The 21,335-nt window shown below is 36.1% G+C and overlaps 2 protein-coding genes across 3 annotated transcripts in view; one reads left to right on the forward strand and one right to left on the reverse strand.

Annotated features, from left to right (window-relative positions):
* The window catches only part of dlgap3 (discs, large (Drosophila) homolog-associated protein 3), a 131,853-nt gene extending 127,494 nt beyond the window's left edge, over positions 1-4,359 (reverse strand). Inside the window, exon 1 of one of the 2 annotated variants that reach the window (XM_043218161.1) lies at positions 4,214-4,359. The gene's annotated coding sequence lies outside the window, so the exon portion shown is untranslated. The remainder of the gene's footprint in view (positions 1-4,213) is intronic. The other variant, XM_043218162.1, reaches the window with a different exon arrangement.
* A 5,499-nt stretch (positions 4,360-9,858) lies between these two features.
* gja4 (gap junction protein alpha 4) lies at positions 9,859-14,360 on the forward strand. The gene is made up of 2 exons (XM_043218440.1): positions 9,859-9,995; positions 12,081-14,360. Exon 2 carries the CDS (start codon positions 12,084-12,086, stop codon positions 13,128-13,130), a length of 1,047 nt encoding a protein of 348 aa, XP_043074375.1. The 5' UTR covers positions 9,859-9,995; positions 12,081-12,083; the 3' UTR covers positions 13,131-14,360.
* Positions 14,361-21,335: the final 6,975 nt, after the last annotated feature.

Here is a 21,335-nt window from a genome sequence, read left to right on the forward strand (position 1 = left end):
TGTTAGATAATATTTCAACTGTTGTGCGTGATCATTTCCATTATGGGTTATCCATTCAACTAATCATCTCCTTTCTTTTTAACTTACTGGGGAGCTACTTGGTAATTTCTTTTTTGTGAATTTCCATATAGGAATCAAAACTATTTTCTTCTGTCTTTTCCTGACAGACCCTTACGACAGACCACCATCATGATTATAATAATTACTTACCACTCAAACAATGCCTGCCAACTCCTCATGTGTCTATGAATGGCACTTAGTCATTGCCAAAGCTGATCAGAGCCATTCCCACCACCCAGAATAGCAAGTCTTAATAATACAGAAAAGCAACCACATCATCAGGCAAAATGGCAGCACCTTTCCTGCAAATGTTAACACTCTCTCACATACACGCTCAAAAATAAAGGCAATGACAGATCCAAAACTGTTCTACAGCATAACAGACACAACGGTTCAACTTGATTTAATATACTTTAAAAATGTTGGGAATAAACAAACAAATAAATAAAAAGTGCATATTGCCCCATAAATAATTGCAATAAGTGATTACTGTTATTGTAAGACCATTTATGTCACTCAATGTATAATCATAATATAATAACATAATACTGCCCGCACATTTTCAATTGACAACAAACATTAAAAAAAATATTTAGATCAGAAATTAAGTATCAAAATATTAAATGCCTTAAAAATAAATAGTAAGTACACATTATATTACAAGTAAAAAAGACAAATGCACAAAGAACTTTTCCCTTTCTGTTCTCTGAAAAGTAAGAGTGCACACTATTGCTGAAAAACACAATCCCTATTTAGCAGTCAGATCTCTGTGTTCACAAAGGCGCAGATCCCTAAACAAGGCCGTATCTGCAGAATAAACTACTGTAAAAGGATTTTTCAAAATTTCAAAATAATGTACGTGAAGCTGCAAAAGACATAGGCACAAGTCGAACGCATTTTTTTATGTCATTGTGTTTTTGCTTTTTTTTAGAATGTTTGCTTTTTATGTAAATATAATGGTCAATATATTGCGTCACCAAAAATGATTGAGGTCATGTACATATGTTGTGCAATAAATTAATATATCGATTATATGGATTACGGAAATACATACGCTTTATCAAAAATCGTATGAATTTGTACAAGTGAGGAATCAGCCAGCTCGTAAAATATGCATGAACTGTCATGAGATTGGAATGGAAATATGTTTACATGATGGTATGTATAGCAATGTATATATAGTAATGTGGGTCTCTTCAACCTGTTCTATTGAAACATCTGATGCTTTAAATATCCCAGAAACCAACATGCTGATCTAAAGAACCTACAACTTTATCTTTAAAGAACCATATAGTGACTAAAAAAACATACAGCCGATAATAGTTACTAAGAAGTAGAGCATTCTTTACTAAACCTAATTATATAAGCCAAATAAAATGTTCCTTTCTATATTCAGGACCAGCTCATAAAAGCACTCACATACTGTTAAAATTCTTTATTGAGAACCAAAATGCAAAATGGGAATATGGGATGTTCGATAGATCTCATTGTGTGTCAGACTGAAAGTGGTGTCATATAGCACAAAAAGCGTGGATCAACATTAATTTTTAAACAAATTTGAGTAATTGGCACATAAAACGGACCCAGATGTTTTATGTCCCGTTTACACATGGTTGACAGCAGTTGTGCTTTTTTTAATTTCAACTAACATTATTACTCATAACATGGCCACTTTCGCAAATAAAAATGAAAGGGATAGCTTATTTCTATTACCCGTTAATTACTCACCCATGTTGTTCCAAACCCCTAAGACCTTCATCCGTCTTTGGAACACAAATTAAGACATTTTGGATTAAATCCGAGGGCTTTCCGCTCCTCCGTAGACAGCAAGGGTACAGTACTGCAGTACACTACTCCATTTTGGAGAGTATCACAATGCATGCAATGTCTCCGTTAAGATCAAAACATGCATACGTCATGGTATTTTCCAAAATGGTGCTAGGAGTGATGGGAAAGAGAAGAACGGTTGAATAAAAAACTATTTCGGTAGCTTCAAAAAATGAACCACTGACATCACTATTCTGTTGGTATATTTCTGGACCGTGACTGTGGAAGGATCCTTTCTGTCTATGGAGGTTTAGGGAGCTCTCGGATTTCATCAATATTATCTTAGTTTGTGTTCTGAAGATGAACGCATATCTTACGGGCTTGGAATAAAATGTCGACGAGTACTTAATGGGTTTTCATTTTTGCGTGAACTACCCTTTTAAGTCAGAGCCACCTCCGAATAGCCCATCCCCATGCTCATAAAAGAGACCCAATGTACTGTATAAATCCAGAGCCTCGTTGCAGAGAATCTTCATAATCTGTGTGTTTGGATACGGCTACGGCGTTGTGCTCGAGTTAAATCAAGAGGAATCAGGAGCTAGAGGAGGAATCTCAGAGGGGATAACTACTCTCTCAATCTGAGCAAAGATGAGGCCCTACGTGAATATGTGTGAAAACGCTGAAGGAACTGTGCCTTGAGAGCACGAGGGACTGTCTGTTCAGCTACTACGAACTTCACAGCGGTGGTCAAAATAAAAATGGACAGGCAGATAGCCCGCAGTGTACGTCCCCAAAGGCTTCCTTTATAAATAGGCAGGGCAATAGTGTTAAGGCAGTGGTCTATTGTTGAGGGAGGAAAAGTCAACAGCGAAGACAATGCTTGCTCCGCACCAGTCTCAACCCTAAACCCTTTTGCTCTCATTCGCCTTTAAGAGAATGAACTTTAATTAGCAACTAACTTGAAAAAACCAAAGGGATCCAACATAACCTCGGTGACGCCGGAAAAAATCCCACCCGCCAGACTTCGACGTTAGATAAAACACATAATCGTGTACTCATAAATACGTTCCATTATCTCTGGCTTTTTTTTTGACAATGAAAAGAATTAAACGGATTTGGGGGATATAAATAACCAAAGCGTTTATCTTGGCATAATTAGCTCTGATCCCTTTTTTCCTTCCCAACAATTAGGTATATCTTCTCTTTCCCCCCAAGCAAAAGCCTCTATGCCAGCGGAGCGAAATGAATCAAACGCAGCGGTTCACGTGTCATTTTTCTAAATAAGGGCGAAATATAATTGAGTCAATGAGCAGTTAGTTAACCTACTTATTCAGTTCGCCTCTGCTCGAGCTACAGAAACTACACAGCACACTGGCAAGCCAGCAACATCAAGACATCAAACAACAGATCAATGCTAATGATCTTGTGACACGTTCATCATGTTTTGACCCACTTCTCTAGTATTTAAACTATATGTACCTGTGATACGGAACGCAGATTGAGTCGCACTGAGAAGAATCAATATTAAATGCTTAGTGGGCATTTGCCTTGAAGACCCTGAAAAACACACCCTTATCATCCTAAGCCTTTTTCAGATCCTCTATCAAATGAGTTCATTAACTCTCCACTTACACGGCCCACGGCTTTCGCGCAACAAACCGGGGCGAGGAGACTCGTTTTAATCGATACCATCTCACAGAATCGCATGGTTTGATCCACATACGCATGCAACATTTTTATGACAAAACCACTACAGTTCAAAAGCCTTCACATGTGATGTGCGTTGACAGTCTAGCTCAATCTGCGGGTCTGACATCCACCTCATAACTGGTGTGTGTGTGTGTGTGTGTGTGTGTGTGTGTGTGTGTGTGTGTGTGTGTGATGCCATTTAGCGCATCCCCGTCCAGGACATGCTACAACCAACAGTCAAATATACATTAACAAGTTGCTCCAAGGTTCAGAGGTCCCTGATCATCCCCCAAAGTGCTCAGATTTGCAACGTCTCCAGAGAGCTCCGTGACAAAACTTCCAAGCGCTGACAAGTTGTCACAGCTGCAAAGGTCTCGTGAGACGAAGGTTGATTTAGTACAGGTGCTCGAGATGACCCACTAGTCATCTAAAAAAAAATCATAGCAGGGGTAGGATATCTTGTCATGCAGGAAGTACCCACCAGGATGTGCTCCCAACATATCCTTTGAGGCATAACGCATACCCCTGCCACCAAAATAAAAAAAATGCTTACGATGTGAGTACATCATATTGAAAGCTAAGGCCATGTGCGCTGTGACAGCTTGCATATTACACCTATCCGGCTTTTAACTTGCAGGACTCGAGAAAACCACGCAGCGCGTGCAATGCATTAAAGACGCAACCGCGTTCTGCTTACCTTGCGTTTAAGTTAGCGGGTCAGACTCGCATTCCCGTATTGGTAATAGCTATTCAATATTCCTCCGGGCTCGTTGCGCGTGCGGACGGTCCGTTACTCGCCTCTGTTTGAGATCCTGACAGCGGCGCTCAGGATTCCCTCTGTCCCAGCCTCGCGTTTCCATTGGTCCGCGGATCTCCCCGCAGCACCTCACCGGGAGGAGGGGCCGAGCGCCGCTCTCGCGCACGAGACAACACGCAAATACATCCGAAGAACGAATCTGCTTCCTAATGAATGAACCTGCCGCTTTTACCGTGGTTCAGGAAGGACTAAAAGTGAAGGAATAAAACCGACGCCTGCGATAAGGTGTCAGGACCGATGCTGAATCCAACGGATCTCCAGTGCTTTGAACAAAGGACTACTGCTGTTCCTTTTTTTTTTTTTTTTTTTTTTTTAACCCTACAGTATATTTCGGGGTCAAATTGATATTAAGAAGGAATTAAAATGGATGCTAGATATAGGCCTGTTACTGCGGATAGCTTCTGTAATGTACGCATCATGTGTTGATTACGTCAGGGAGACTAATTAAAAGGATCTACAGGAGAAGTCAAATGATTAATAAAGTAACTGTGGACAGGATATGAGGATTAAGAAAGCTGTGGACTGAAATGTTATTCGCATGCGGTGACGCATCAGCGGTTTATAGAACCGACAGGGTTTTTTTGCGAGATTTAACAGCTGTTTCATACAATACAATGCACCATTACGCAATTTTCTGTGGAATCAATAAGGTTAGGTAATTTTCTGTCAAAACCAATTACCGATAAATAAATAGATAATAGAGCCGCTGCTATTTCTGGTTGTTAACAAGGCACGTCAACAAGCTGACTATTAATATTACAAAAATCTAGAAGAGATAGGGCCTAACGAAAGCTGTGGCAAAAAAAAAAAAACATTTATTAATGCCGAACTGCATGTTGGGAACACATGCGTCCGCTTAGTACTGTGGAAATCACGTTTATTTATTTGTTTGTTTAATATATTATTTGAAATGCTAACATAGTCGTTGGGAATGTTTTGCGGTTGATGTAAAAAAGGATTTAAAACAAAAAATAACCATGGATTTATTGTAGTAAAAGTGTGGTAACCATGTTGTTTTGTTTTTGCTTTTTTTTACGTTTTGTTTACCTTTTGTAAATGAAGCCATGGTGGATTTGCGGTTACCATGAATAAACTGTAGTAACGTTAAAAATCCATCCAAGTGTTTAAACTCTGATTTCTGGAATTTAAACGGTAATTTCCTTCCAAAATGCCATTCCATAATCCACAATAGAGTTTACTCCTTACTTGTTTTCCTTTTGTCTTCTGTTTGAACTTTGATTCTGACGGCACCCATTCACTGCTGAGGATCTATTGGTGAGCAAATAATGTAACGCTAAATATCTCCAGATCTGTTCACTTATCTACATCTTGGATGGCCTGAGGATAAATACACTTTCAGTGCATTTTTACATTTTAGGTTTGACATTTTTGGGGGTGAACTGTTCCTTTAAATGTTAACACCTTTTTAAAAGCATCCAAAATGAATGGTTTATTTCTACTTATTTATTTATTTTTCACACTCTAGTCATTCATTAAAACACAGAAAACTAATCAGCGGACTTAATTTTATGCTTTCAGCCTTGCGGTTCCATAGTGTCACTAACACATTGTCACCATCCATTTAATATTCCAAAAAAAATGAATATCACGCTTTTGGGGTTTCTTTTTTATCTGGCTCAGGCACCGTTTTGGCAGGCATGAGTGTTATTTTCACAGCCCCTGGTGTCAGCTCAGACTCTGTGCAAATGAATGCAGCGTAACTTTGCAGACTTTGCACACACATTAGTAAGCCGGCCTGCGGGAATATGACTTCTTCAAAAACTGCATAAAAAAAAAAATGCATGCCTTTCCAAGTCAAAGTCTAGAGTAATAAACTGCTGCATTTCCATGGGAACAATTACACAAAGGCTCAAAGTAGGATACCATAGGTGTGAAGTCCTGTTTCTGCTGCATGGGATGATTTAATTACGTTCAGCACCTTGGCCAGCGACTGCGAGAACAATTACAAAGCAACTGTGTTGCAGCAGATATCAGATCATCTGAAGCACTCTTAATTAAAGAGCAAGTCCTATTGAGGTACACTAATAAAACACAGCAACTCTAACATCCAGCGATGATGTCATTCTAACATTTGCATACGCAACAGCGATTGGTTCAAGCTATTGGTGGCATGGTTTTGAAACAGTAAGCCTGAAATAATGTGAAATAATATTACAATTAAAAATAAGAATTTTCTATTTTATTGTGTAATATTTTCTTCTAATGAAAAAGCTGCATTTTAGCAGCTTTATTTATAATATGCTGATTTGCTGCTCTAGATTACCAACAATATATGAAAACAACTGCTTATTTTTTTATTTATTAAATTTTTTGTGGAAAATGACTATTTTTAATACATGATGAATAAAAAAAAACAGAAAGGTTTTTAACAAATGAGAGCGAGAGAGAGAGAGAGAGAGAGAGAGAGAGAGAGAGAGAGAGAGAGTAAAAAGTATTTACTGTCGCTTCTGATATATTTATTATGAACCCTTGTTTTATAGCATATGAATTTTGATATTACATCATGATAAAAATAATATAAAATATTAAGTTTTTCAAGTGCACAAATGTATCCGCTAAATCAAACCTTAGCATTATACTTTGTACATCTCAAAGATGCACTGTGCTGGTTAAAATAAATGCATTTATGCATTTACAAGAATGTTGCAAAAATATATATATTATACCCCATTGTAAAACCTTCATTAAGCACACTTCCCTTATGAATCTCTGATGTAAGTTTCAGCAACAGTGCTGGAAGCAGTGCGGCCTCGATATTACGGTTAGTTTTTGCATCATTCTTCCTGTACAGATTCAATTAAGCACCTGAGAGACAGTCCTCTGCCACTATGCTCTATAATTGTAGATGACAGTGATATAAGCTGTGGATGAAAGTGGCGATTCGCGATGGGTGAAACGCATCTGGCGGAGGGTAATTTTAATACATTGAAGCAAATGATCGTTTAGAAACGTATTGTGCGATATTGACTTTAATTTCTCCTTTAGACATGGGTTCTTATTTAAATATGATAGAGAGGGGATAGAGCAGGCCTATAATTACAGGAGAAGCCACATTTACTATTACATGCTTGAGTAATGACTGCTTAGTGTCTGATGCGGTAATAACATAAAGAGCCTTCAACCTTACACGAGGCTCCACACTTTCATAACGCATGTTTCATCAATCAGAACAATTTAGAGCGTGAACATCTCACAGATTGTTTCTAAATCACAGTCAGGCACCGCGCGGCACCGGTAAGCTCAAAGCCATTTCATGATTCATAAACGCGGGTTATATTTTCACGTGTTTGTTTCGCGCATTTATAAATCGCATGCTCTGGGACAGGCGGCAGGGGCATTGATATTTACCCGAGCTATCACACGGCCTAGTGATACACAACAACTTGTCTCCATCACACAGCGTGTCCTGGCAATCGCCGGACAGAACAAAAGCCGAAAATCAAATTTCCATTGAGGATTGTGTCAAATCACAGCTAAAGGTCATCTCTGAATTTAAGCGTGCGGTCACAGCCTCCACCTCCCATGTGTGGACTGAATCAGAGGACATGAAAAATGTGAATCCCAGAAATGTGCCCCCACGCAGCTGTCCTTCGCCTCTTGGTTGAATGATAGTCCACGAGGATCGGTTATCTCCGACATTACATAAAGCTTGCAATATCTGCAGTTAATGTATCGGTTCACCCCGAGTCACCCTCGTGTCGTTCCAAAGCTGTGTGAATATTTCCGAGGAGACAATTTCCAGTTTTTGAAGTTACAAACAAAACAGAAACTTCAAAGTTCTGACTTGCAACCAACAATAAAACAAAGCAGTTCTATCCCAAGTTTCATTTTCAGTTAAGTATTTTTCAGTGAATAAGGTACGTACCAGGCATCAAAACGCTTGGTGTAATGCATAATATAGTCGTAATATAATCATTTTGAAGCCTACTTTCTCCGTTTTACTTTCATTACATTGTAAATATATTCAAAAATGCAAACGACGTTCGGAGCAACAAAAGAGGTAGTTAACAATTCTATAATAAAATGATATTTATGTTAGCAATAAAAATGTATTAAGCATCGGCGCAGCATTATTTATGACGCTATTAATACCTAATACTAAACCATGCATAATCACTAAATCATGTAATAAATAGCGCGTTCCAGGATAATTGTTGGGTATCATAAACGTTGGCACCTTTCACTGCTCAAAGCAAACATTTATGAGCTTAATAACAATGGTACACTGAGAGCTCGGCTTGTCAGGGTGATTCACCGTCAATTTAACCAGCTTTTAGAAATGCTTTCTTGCCCGTAACCTGCCGGCAGATTAAACAGAAGTCTTTATGTCAGTAACCTATCAGCATATTGACAGCTTTTATGGTGCAGCACTGATTGGAATGGTTCACTGGAAAACTGTTTCCGCTTTCTGCGATGCTGAGTACAAGGAAAAGACCACCATGGGGAATAAACACCGCGGTCGTTAGCTGATATAAAAAATGGAAGGTCTCAAGAATTAGAAATAATGCGCTAATATTTCACGGGGTTATCTAGGAATTTGTTCGTCAAGCTTTAGGAGCAGATTTCTCTTCCGCGGCCTGTGCTAACTGTAGCACACTGAAATGTTTTCAAAACGCTGTAAACAAAGGAAGAGGATGAAAAGCATTATAAGAATGAATATTTCATATGTACATGAATTATTAATATTATTCCTCCAAAAATCTCATAAGTGAGCGCACAACAAGCTCTTCGCTTTAAATTAAATTAACACTTTAAACAGATTGTTTTTTTTTTCCCCAGAGCAATAAACTTAAGGTTTAGAGGAGACAAAAAAAATAAATAAAATAAATAAAATCCATGGGGGCGTAATAGTTATCTCAGTGAAAGGATAAACTTGTCTTACAGCAAAATACAATGAGGTATCATCAGCATGTCAACCATCTGAAATATTTTGGCCATCAGTCATTTCATTTCATGTCTTTAACCTAAGCAGGGAAGAAAAAAAAAAGATCCAGTCATGCTGAAATGAACAATGCAGTTGCAATAATTATTCTTTTTAGCATTTGCATTTCTCTACGCGTCCATCTACCTCTACATTGCTAGTCTATAGGGCCTCCCTGTGGTGAATACAGAGAATACACAGATCTGTTTCTCCATACTTCTCTTTTTTTTTTGGTCAGTCTCTTGAAAATTAACATAAGGTTCACGAAGTATTTAGATATGCACATCAATTACATAACAGCATATGTAAATATTTTAAACCTCGACGTTGGGTTTTAAAAAAACATTTAAAAAAATAGTAAATGAAAAAAGAATCTTACGTCTTTTCATAAGGGCAAATTGAAATGCATGAAATACACGTAACTGAAGTTCAAAATAGGTCAGACTGCAATATGCATGTTCAAACACTGTAATTCTCCATGACGAAATTGGCCTTTGAAAGGTTCAGCACAGAAAATCTATTTTTGAATCCATCCATTCCCTTTCCTGCACTGAGTTCCTGTGGGAGGGCCACTATAAGGCTTGGGAAAGTTTCCTTTCCCTCACTTGTTTCTTTTTCCGATTAAACGACTGGGCTTCGACCACAAGGGCTTATAAAACTCTCAGCGGCAGAATCTCCTCATACAGATAATAGAAGATAAACATAAAACAGGGTTGACAGGTAAGATCGTTCATGTATGATAAACTGTGTTTTAGAGTTCAGTCTGTTGTTGAGAGTGAAGCTACGTAATATTTCATCGTGCTGCCATTAAAACAAAACTTTCCACAACAACCAAATTAAGTAATTTAATGTTTGATGTATATTATTGTGAATTCAAAAAATGTAAAGTTTGAAATGTTTTTTTATCTGATATACGTGAACATCTGAATTGCTGTATGTAATATCTGTAATTGACTTTTTAACCAATATGACTGAAAACACTACTACTTTTTTGTTACGGTTTTAGTTATGATTGTAAAAGTGTGTGTGTGTGTGTGTGGGTGTGGGGTCTTACGATCAATCTATATTTGTGTTCACATTACCCAACAAACAATAAAAAAAACATAAAAACTGAAACTTTTTTTTTTTTAAAACAATCAGAGACATTTCTAAAAACAGTCACGTGCTTCATGATAAAGTTGAATACTAAAGGTCTGAGAACAAGTTCAAATTTCATATTTCTTTATTATACAAGACATAACTGCTACAGACAGTTACTATGGCTAAATCTATTTGAGATAACCCCTTCGGCCATGACGCAAAAGTATTTCTTAGAACTATTTTAGAGGTTTAGAACAGATCTGCCTGGTGTTTATGTAAGCGAACAAACAAACCAAGCCCCCAGCCAAAAGAAATTAGAAAAAAAAGAAGCCAGCAGATAAGAAAAGTTTGCTATCTAGCAGCATTGATGGAATGTTTACACAAATGTGAATGGTTTTAAGAGGGAATGCTGCGGCCATGTGTCCCATGGGCTTTCTGTGAAAAGAGATGGGCCTTCTCGTTAGAAGCACACGCTTGATTACGCATTATTAAACTCTCTGCCCATGATGACTAACTCTCATTGCTCCGGGGCCAGGGTCGGTCATCCACGCTCTTTTCTCTCTAGAGCTGTTAAAAGGGTCATTTAGCTTGAGAACTGGTATATGCATATGTACCTACTTGAGATGCAGCGATATTCAAATTATCACCAATAACAATATGTACTGTATTTTAATGTAATGTAAATGCACAAATAAAACACTAAAAGATAAAAAACAGTTACATTTACTGCAAGTCAGTAGGCATCACGACATTAAAATAAACAATGGATATTCATTTTGAGATTTACATTTAAAAGCTAATCAAAATGTTGGTGTTTTTAAAGTTTAATTTAACTAAGTGAGTTTTAGATGAAATACATCAAATGTAATCAAAATAGTGCAGCCTGAATGAGCAGGCAAAACGAATTATCCATTAATCGACTGATACAGCTATATAAAAAAAAAAAATAATAATAATAAATTGTGCATCCCAAGTATAGTATAAAACTAAATGTATGTATGTGGCCCATTAAATTACATTTGATCATACCCGACACTAAGATATTTTATTATGTTACAACATTTTATGTTTCTAATAAATGCAGTTCTTTTGAATTCAAATAAACAAACTGTCTCCCACAAATCGATTAAGCAGCACAACTAATTTCAGCGCTGGTAATAACAAGAAGCATTCCTTGAGCAGCAAATCGGCCTGTTAAAATGATTTCTGAAGGATCAAGTGACACTAAAGGCTTCGATATCGAGCTTTGCCATCGCAGGAATTTACAGCATTTGGATTTTTTTACAATTTTACCAAGCCCAAATACATATGTATCTAATGATTGATTACAGCTTGACTTAAACTGCAACTACGCTACACTAAATAACTAATGAGCAAATTTCACCATAAGCCACTCCACAGCTTTTGGAATCACTTCAGTACATTTTACAGCTATTCATAAAATAGTCTCACCTCAACAAACGTACAAATTGCCCATGCAAAATTATAAAATGACTAAAGAGAAAAAGTATGTTGCCAGATGCAACCTGCTTCAGTAATTGCGGGAGAAATGGAAAACAGAATCAGTTTGTTCCCTATTAAATCCAGACAACCTGAATGATCAGAGGCATTATTCTTTGAGGTGGTCTTAGGAGTGACTCATGCAGTCTACCTGGATCATTTAAATTGAAATCAGTGTTTTTATATCTGGTTTATATTCTCAAGCCTGTATTTCTGCCTGTGCAGAGGATGTCCAGAGCTGACTGGGGTTTTCTGGAGCACCTGCTAGAGGAAGGTCAGGAGTACTCGACTGGCGTGGGGCGCGTGTGGCTAACCGTGCTCTTCCTCTTCCGCATGCTTGTGCTTGGCACGGCGGTCGAATCTGCATGGGACGACGAACAGTCTGACTTCGTCTGTAACACCAAACAGCCTGGCTGTGAGTCCGTCTGCTATGACAAGGCCTTTCCCATCTCCCACTTCCGTTTCTTCATTCTGCAAGTCATCTTCGTCTCAACACCGACCATTTTCTACTTCGGCTTTGTGGCCCTGAGGACCAGAAATGAAAAGAGTCCGGAGGAGAAGCCGGAGGAGGAGGGCAGAAGACATAAACAGAGAAAAACCAATGACTTTAAGATGGAGGTAATAAAGGAGGAAGACGAAGAGACCTTGGGAAAGGAAACAGAGAAGAAACTCAAAGCTCCAGGACCTCCAAAGCTCAAAGGGAAACTGCTGTGCGCTTATGCGACTAGCATAGTGCTAAAGGTTCTCATTGAAATTGGCTTCATTTTGGGTTTATGGATCCTTTATGGGTTTGTAATCGAGGCAAAGTATGAGTGCGAGAGGTTTCCCTGTCCTCACACGGTGGACTGTTTTGTCTCACGACCCACCGAAAAAACAATCTTCACCATATACACACAGGTCATCGCCGCGGTCTCTGTTCTCCTCAACATTGTGGAGCTTTTCCATCTGCTTCAGTTAGCAATAACACATAGACTAGAAAAGAGATATCAAACCGAGGAGGAGGTTAACAAATTTATTAGGGCGACTTCTTCTAGAGCAACACCAGCTAAAGCTCAAATGCCATCATTCGATGAAAGAAACCATCTCTTTCTTCCTGTAGCACATGATGGTTATACTGCATCAGGGTTGGACTGGGACAAACGAGATCCTCCTTTAGAGGAGGACCTGCTTCCTAGCTACTCAAACTGCATGAGCAATGTGAAACCCGCCATACCCAAAAACAATCTTCATAAGAAACATCACAAGACTGAAGACAAAACGAGACATTACGTCTGAGGACCACTAAACGATGAACAAGGATTACATTTTAGAGAACTACATGTGTAAATGACCGATAGTGGTTTACTGTACAATCGAGAGCCATTTCCTTTGTTTAGATAGGCTGGGAAATAGGCCGTGCCTTGCAAAGAACCGTCTGTTGTGATCTGTGGCCAGATACGGGAGCCTCTCAAGTAGTGATTAGTTGAGAAGCTCAAGGTCAGGAAATACTCGAACCACTGAGCCAAAGAGAAATAAGCACAATGTCTGCCAGAGTGAGGGGTGGGTCTAGTACTGAACTGAATGATTGATATGGCATAGATAAGGTAGTTTATAATGTATAGCATTTGAGACCAAAATCAAAGTTAAACTGTACATACAATATTTAAAATGTATTTATGAATGATTATATAATTAATATGCTTTAATATTTATTTTCATTAAACGATTTCTAGTTTTTATCCATTTTTGAACTTCTGTAAATGATTAGGCTTTTGTTAGATGCATTCACATTACGCAACAAGTAATTTAAATGCCTTTGTTTATTTTCATACTATCCTTAATTATTAAGATTATCAGTCAGCATTAAATTTAAAGTGCTCCTATTATGGATTTTTGAAAACAGCCTTTCACTCCGTGTGTAACCCAGCTCAGAGTGAAAGAAAACATCCTGTGCAGTTTAAAATCTGAAAGTGCATCATGTATAAAGTTATTGTTATAAAATGAGTCAAAATGAAACAGTAGCATTGCCCAAGCACCTGGTGGTCTTTTTGTGTTAAAAGAAATGAAAATGCATATTTATTCTTGTGCTGCTTTTGTAGAGTTAGAAGCTCACTAACACAGCTTTAAATGAAATTGACCAATCACCGGAGGAGTTTGGAAAAATTATGTTTTTCACCTTGAATGCATGTCAATGTTTGTTGGAGAATCCCAAAACCAAAACAGGAACCTTTCATTAGACATAGAAGGGGCACTTTAAAATTTTAAATCTGAAGTAGCTGCCATTTTAAATGTTTGCCTTAGGTGGTTCAATGTAAGTTGTAATTCAAACATGTCATAAATGAACCTACATTTAGAATTCTGCGGGAATAAAAAAAGGTAGTAAGTAGGCAAGTTTATTGGAAAAATGTGCCTCCTGCTTGTTTTTCCAATAAAAGTGCCTCTAGATTTTTGCTAAATTTCAAATATGTATATGTGTGTACGTACAACAACCAACGCAACCTACTAATAAAATGTTGCCAGATTCTAGCTCATCTGTTTTTGGTGAGCTAAATGAGGTTTTAGCAACGCATCCTGGACACATCACAATCAAAATATTATTTTGCAGAAATTTGGAAACAGGCAGGTTTAAGTTTTTTCAAATAAGCTTGCGTTACATAAAACTATTTTACTAGATTAGCATAATCACAAGCCGTGTAACTACTAAAGCGATATACAAAGCGAGCAGTTGTTCCCTGGTAAAAACTTCATAAATACACTTAAAGCATTCTAAAATGCTTAATACAAATATGAAAGTTAGAGGCAAACAAACTGCCTCACACTGGTGGTATTTGTTGGTTGTTTTAAATAATTTTGACATTTTTCAAAGTAGACAGTTTTCAGATATCATCACGGCCTTTACTTTCCTGTCTGGCCATGAGTACAGCGCATTCCACAGTCATTTTTAGCAATTTTGAGCCGTCCCAACAACGACAAGCTCTTATCAGTAGCAGGAAAAATGGAGTGATAGGTAATTTACAAGGTGGGACAGTTTGTTACAGAAAGAGTCAAATCAAAACAATACAATGAGAGTAAGAAAAAAACAGTGTGTCCCCCCCCCAAAAGGTATGTTTTGCTGGCTAATGGAAATTGTGTTTTATTAAAGGGTGTTATCTGCGCTGTTGGGCTCCACTCTATGAAAGATTAATGAGTCCTGTGCTTGTGGGGTTGCCAACCATAACCTGTAGTCTTTGCCCAATGCATAGTTCTCTCTATCGCAGCTGGCCCGCACGAACGGTGAACCTGTCATCTCTTGCCAATACAAGGTTTTAGAGGTGCTGCACAAGATGTGTGGGTCAGCAAGCAGCTGGTGAGGACTGACCTCTTTAGTTCCCCTTAGCTGCCAAACAAAGAGAAAGACAGTGAACGAGAGGCTGATTGGTAGACTGTCAAACTCTCTCCATCTGATAGAGCCGTTTAGATTGGAAAAAAGCCCTCGTTCTGCAGCGTTTCCTTTTGTTTTTCTTCAGCCTACCGACTATAAAAGCCAAATTGTGCTAGCTGTGCTCTAATATGCCCACACATGCATCAAATAGACCGGCAAAGTTGATTTAACCAGACAAACAGATGTCTGTCATTTTAGATACCAAAAAAACTAACGTCACGGATGCCTGCTCTCTTTAAGCTATTATGAGGTTACTTTGCTGAATACAGTCACAAAGGTCATTCTATTTGTGAAACCCAGCAGGGACACTGCCTGCCCGCATGCCCTTAGGTGATTTGCACAGAGTAGCACCAATGAAAATGAGCTGCCACTCTTGCAGGTCGCTTCCTGCATCCTGATATTGTTGTTCCAAACGCTGATGCATTTCCCTTTCGCCGCGTACCAGCCTCAGACAGGAAAAACAAACGTTTTTAAGCGCTCTATGAACGGTACATACCTTAGAAGATGCAGTCGGTGTTGGGCTCGGAGGTGTGTGGGTGTTTTCTGGATGAGAGGTGGCTTCGAGTGGCCAGTCAACCTGCTTCCCGTGGGGAAGTAAATCCGATTGCCAAACTTCTTTCTGTAGGGGGTCTGAAGGCTGCAGAATCAGGCAAATATGCCAACGCATGCAATTTAAAACGGTCACATGTATTTCCTGGCAGCTGAACTGATTAAAAACCATGTCTTCTTAGTGATAGCCATAACAAGAAGTCACAAAATTCCAAAGGGGAAAGAGGGAGAGCAACAACCACACACACACAAGAATGTCACTGAAAGTCAGTTTGCGTACATTTCTGTGGAATGTTAACGTGCCCCTATTGTGGATTTTTTTTTATAAGTGAATGAAAACAACCTGCAAAGTATTAAATCTAAAAGTGCACCGTATATAAAGTTATTGGCAAAGAAGGAGTCGAATCTTAATCATTTAAATGAGTCTTTAAAACAAATTCCAATGTTGTGGTCAAAATGAATCGTTAGCATGTTGCCCGCCCACTTGTTGGTCTTTTTGCGTTGGTCTGAATGAAAATGTTAATTCATTCTTTGCCGCTAGGTGTTGCTTTTAAAGCAGTAATAGCAGTTTCCCCAAGAATTTAACACAAAGAAACACTGCGCTCACAAACGCTGCTACATCAGCCATAATGAAATGAAAATGAGACCAATCGGCCAAACACCCGCAGATTAGCATCACACAAAGGAGGGGTTTTGAACAATTAATGATTTGGGAGTCGCTGAGCAAGCTAACCCCAAAATTTCTTTAAAAACATAGTAAGATTAAACATGGTTAGATTCAATATTAGTAACAGGGAAATTCTGTCACTGTTTTATCCCCTTGTCTTTCCAAACCTGTATGACATTTTTTCTTTGTGGAAGATATTTAGAAAATATCTCCATGTTACAGCATTCACGTTAAGTCACAACCATTAAAATGACAAAGTGTGTTGGTTCATAAAACAAATGTCTAGCTGCGAGGTGGTCAAAAGAATGCAAAGTTAGCCTAACTCAATTCTTAATTTAAACTACATGAAGGAAATATCTGCTTCCTGATTTTTCTACTGGTCACTCCAGGCATAGGCTGTTCAGTCTTGTTCAGCCTTACAATGGACCAGCGGTGGGCATTGTTACATTGTTTTTGGTAAAATCCCACCTGCAGCAGTTCCAGGATGTCATCAGGCCCTCAAACTGTGAATTACGTGCAAGTGCAACACTAAATCAAGGTATTTTACAGCGAAAGATGTTTGGGAATGGTCCTTACCTACGTAACTGCCAATACAGCATGCTGCCAGAGTGTTTCTGATGGGTTTTGGTGCATTGCTATGTAGTTCCTAGGATATTTTAAGCACCGGTCTCTACGATATTCTGCATGGTATGGCTCGGGATTTTTTACCCGCAACATCATCATATGAAGAGCTCATCTCACAGAGAGGAACAGATGAGTCAGATTTCTTTTTAATCTTGATAAGGAGATAAGGAGTCATACAAGACAGAACTGAGTCATTGTTAAAATAACATACCGATTATAAACCATGACTCAGGTTTAAAGCTGAAGCGATAATGAAACTGATGAAAAACAATGGCTGATACTCAAAAATATCAGGGATTTGTGGCAGATTTGTCAACCTTTGATGTTACTTTTTCCTTTTCATAATTGGCAATATTATGACAAATGCCACCATAAACTCAATATCTAATCAATATCTAAACTTCATACTTAGTTCTTTTCAGTAATGAAAAGGAATCGTAATATCTCCTGGTTGGGATTTTTTAATGTAAAAACAATAATACTTAAACTATTGAAAAGCAGTGCCTTGTGTTGGAAAGCATCAGGGATTTGTAGCAATATTGGTATTAGTATCAGTATTTGAACGATTTAGAAATTTTGCATTATAAGAACAATAATTGTAATGAAACAAAACGAATCAAAAATAAACTTCTTGTGCTATTTTTTCCCAAGTGGTTGGACTCAACGTTTTTACTTCTCGCACTATAACCATACAGCAAATTATCTGGAATGGGACAATGGGGTATTGATAAGACCCTAGGGGGCCATACGGAGGGAAATGGAAGTCAGTTTCTAGCTATCTAAAAAGGTTCAAAGGGGGACAGAAGTAACTGGTTGTGGGAACTGAACAGTTGAGCCCATGGGAAAGGGGAGGATTTTGAGAGTCTCTCCATTGTTTCTGTCGCTGATGGGAATCTACAGTGAATAATTATGCTGTAATTGTACAGAGAGGCTGTACACATCCTGACTGAAGGGCTGAGAGTGGTCGGCAGGCGTCGTTCCTTCTTCCTATCACTCAGGAACAATAGGGCTGTTTTGTCCTTTGGGACACGCTAGCACCTTTCCAGCACCAAACCCCACAGTCTCCTATCTGGTTAGGCACAAACAATTCAGACCGCACATCCTCTCACACACAACTACTGGACATGCAGGAACAGGAGTACCCATACAAATACAGACAGACAGTCATATGATCCACATGAAGGCATGACATTCTCTAAGGCTGCATAAAAATATAATAAATAACCCCAGAGATGATGTCGCAAACACAGCCTGAGCAATCACAATGATTGCTTTCATTAGCCAAAATATTTTTTTAACAGAATGACCCAAAGAGGCGCCTCTGAAAACTTCTAAGGGGGCCTAAAGATGTCTTAAAAGTAATTTAATATAAACACAAACATAACTGTAAAAAAAAAAAAAAAAAACTGTAAGATGTAGCCTAATTTTAAAGTGTGATTACTGGAACTGGGAGAATAAAATCTTTAAAAGAAAGAAAGAACGATAGAAAAAAGATAGAAAGAAAGAAAGATAAAAAAAAATTTGAAAAAAAGATAGAAAGAAAGAAAAAAAGAAAGATAGAAAGAAAGATAGAAAGATAAAAAAGAAAGACAGAAAGAAAGAAAGAAAGAAAGAAAGAAAGAAAGAAAGAAAGAAAAAAGAAAAAGAAAGAAAGAAAAAAAGAAAGAAAAGAAAGATAGAAAAAAGAAAGATAGAAAAAAGAAAGAAAGATAGAAAAAGAAAGATAGAAAGAAAGAAAAAGAAAGATAAAAAAGAAAGAAAGAAATAGAAAGAATGAAAGAAAAGATAAAGAAAGAAAGACAGATAGAAAGGAAGATAGAAAGAAAAAAAGAAAGATAGAAAGAAAAAAAGAAAGATAAAAAGAAAGAAAGATAGAAAAAAAAGAAAGATAAAAAGAAAGATAGAAAGAGAGATAGAAAGAAAGAAAAAAAGAAAGATAGAAAGAAAGATAGAAAAAGAAAGAAAGATAGAAAGAAAAAAGAAAGATAAAAAGAAAGAAAGATAGAAAGAGAGATAGAAAGAAAAAAGAAAGATAGAAAGAGAGATAGAAAGAAAGAAAAAAGAAAGATAGAAAAAAAGAAAGATAAAAAGAAAGAAAGATAGAAAGAAAAAAAGAAAGATAAAAAGAAAGATAGAAAAAAGAAAGAAAGATAGAAAAAAGAAAGATAGAAAGAAAGAAAAAAGAAAGAAAGAAAAACAAGGATAGAAAGATAGAAAAAAGAAAGACAGATAGAAAGGAAGATAGAAAGAAAAAAAGAAAGAAAGATAGAAAGAAAAAAAGAAAGATAAAAAGAAAGAAAGATAGAAAGAAAAAGAAAGATAAAAAGAAAGATAGAAAGAGAGATAGAAAGAAAGAAAAAAAGAAAGATAGAAAGAAAGAAAGATAGAAAAAAGAAAGAAAGATAGAAAGAAAAAAAGAAAGATAAAAAGAAAGATAGAAAGAGAGATAGAAAGAAAGAAAAAAAGAAAGATAGAAAAAAAGAAAGATAAAAAGAAAGAAAGATAGAAAGAAAAAAAGAAAGATAAAAAGAAAGATAGAAAGAAAGAGAGAAAGAAAGAAAAAAGAAAGATAAAAGAAAGATAGAAAGAAAGAAAAAGATAGAAAAAGATAGAAAAAAAGAAAGAAAAAAGAAAGAAAAAAGAAAGAAAGATAGAAAAAAATTGAAAAAAGAAAGATAGAAAGATAGAAAGATAAAAAAAGAAAAATAAAAAAAGAAAGAAAGAAAAAAAGAAAGATAGAAAGATAGAAAAAAGAAAGAAAGAAAGATAGAAAAAATGAAAAAGAAGGATAGAAAGAAAAAAGATAGAAAGAAAGATAGAAAGGAAGATAGAAAGAAAGAACGATAGAAAAAAGATAGAAAGAAAGAAAGATAAAAAAGAAAGAAAAAAGAAAGAAAGAAAGATAGAAAAAAATTGAAAAAAGAAAGATAGAAAGATAGAAAGATAAAAAAAGAAAAAGAAAAAAGAAAGAAAAAAAAAAAAAAAGAAAGATAGAAAGATAGAAAAAAGAAAGATAGAAAGAAAGAAAAAAGAAAGATAAAAAAGATAGAAAGAATGAAAAAGAAGGATAGAAAGAAAAAAGATAGAAAGAAAGATAGAAAGGAAGATAAAAAGAAAGAAAGAAAGATAGAAAGAAAGATAAAAAGAAAGATAGAAAGAGAGATAGAAAGAAAAAAGAAAGATAGAAAGAAAGATAGAAAAAAAGAGAGATAGAAAGAAAAAAAGATAGAAAAAAGAAAGATAGAATGATAGAAAAAAGAAAGATAGAAAAAAAGAAAAAGAAAGATAGAAAGAAAGAAAAAAGAAAGATAGAAAGAAAGATAGAAAGAGAGATAGAAAGAGATAGAAAGATAGAAAGAGAGATAGAAAGAAAAAAAGATAGAAAGAAAAAAAGAAAAATAGAAAGATAGAAAGAAAGATAGAAAAAAGAAAGATAAAAAGAAAGATAGAAAGATAGAAAGACAGATAGAAAAAAAGAAAGATAGAAAGAAAGATAGAAAAAGAAAAATAGAAAGACAGATAGAAAAAAAGAAAGATAGAAAGAAAGATAGAAAAAAGAAAGATAGATAGAAAGAAAAAGAAAGATAAAAGAAAGATAGAAAGAGAGATAGAAAGAAAGAAAAAAAGAAAGATAGAAAAAAAGAAAGATAAAAAGAAAGAAAGATAGAAAGAAAAAAAGAAAGATAAAAAGAAAGATAGAAAGAAAGATAGAAAAAAGAAAAAAGAAAGAAAGAACGATAGAAAAAAGATAGAAAGAAAGAAAGAAAAAAAGAAAGAAAAAGAAAGAAAGAAAGATAGAAAAATTGAAAAAAAGAAAGATAGAAAGATAGAAAGATAAAAAAGAAAAAAAAAAAAAAGAAAGAAAGAAAAAAAGAAAGATAGAAAGATAGAAAAAATGAAAAAGAAGGATAGAAAGAAAAAAGATAGAAAGAAAGATAGAAAGGAAGATAGAAAGAAAGAACGATAGAAAAAGATAAAAAAGAAAGAAAAAAGAAAGAAAGAAAGATAGAAAAAAAAAAAAAGAAAGATAGAAAGATAGAAAGATAAAAAAGATAAAAAGAAAAAGAAAGAAAAAAAAAAAAGAAAGAAAGAAAGAAAGAAAAAAAAGAAAGATAGAAAGAAAGAAAAAAAGAAAGATAGAAAGAAAAAGAATGAAAAAGAAGATAGAAAAAAAGATAGAAAGAATGATAAAAAGGAAGATAGAAAGAAAAAGAAAAAAGATAGAAAGAAAGATAAAAAG

Source organism: Puntigrus tetrazona, chromosome 19 (assembly GCF_018831695.1).
Source record: "Puntigrus tetrazona isolate hp1 chromosome 19, ASM1883169v1, whole genome shotgun sequence".
In the NCBI taxonomy this organism is placed as follows: domain Eukaryota; kingdom Metazoa; phylum Chordata; class Actinopteri; order Cypriniformes; family Cyprinidae; genus Puntigrus; species Puntigrus tetrazona.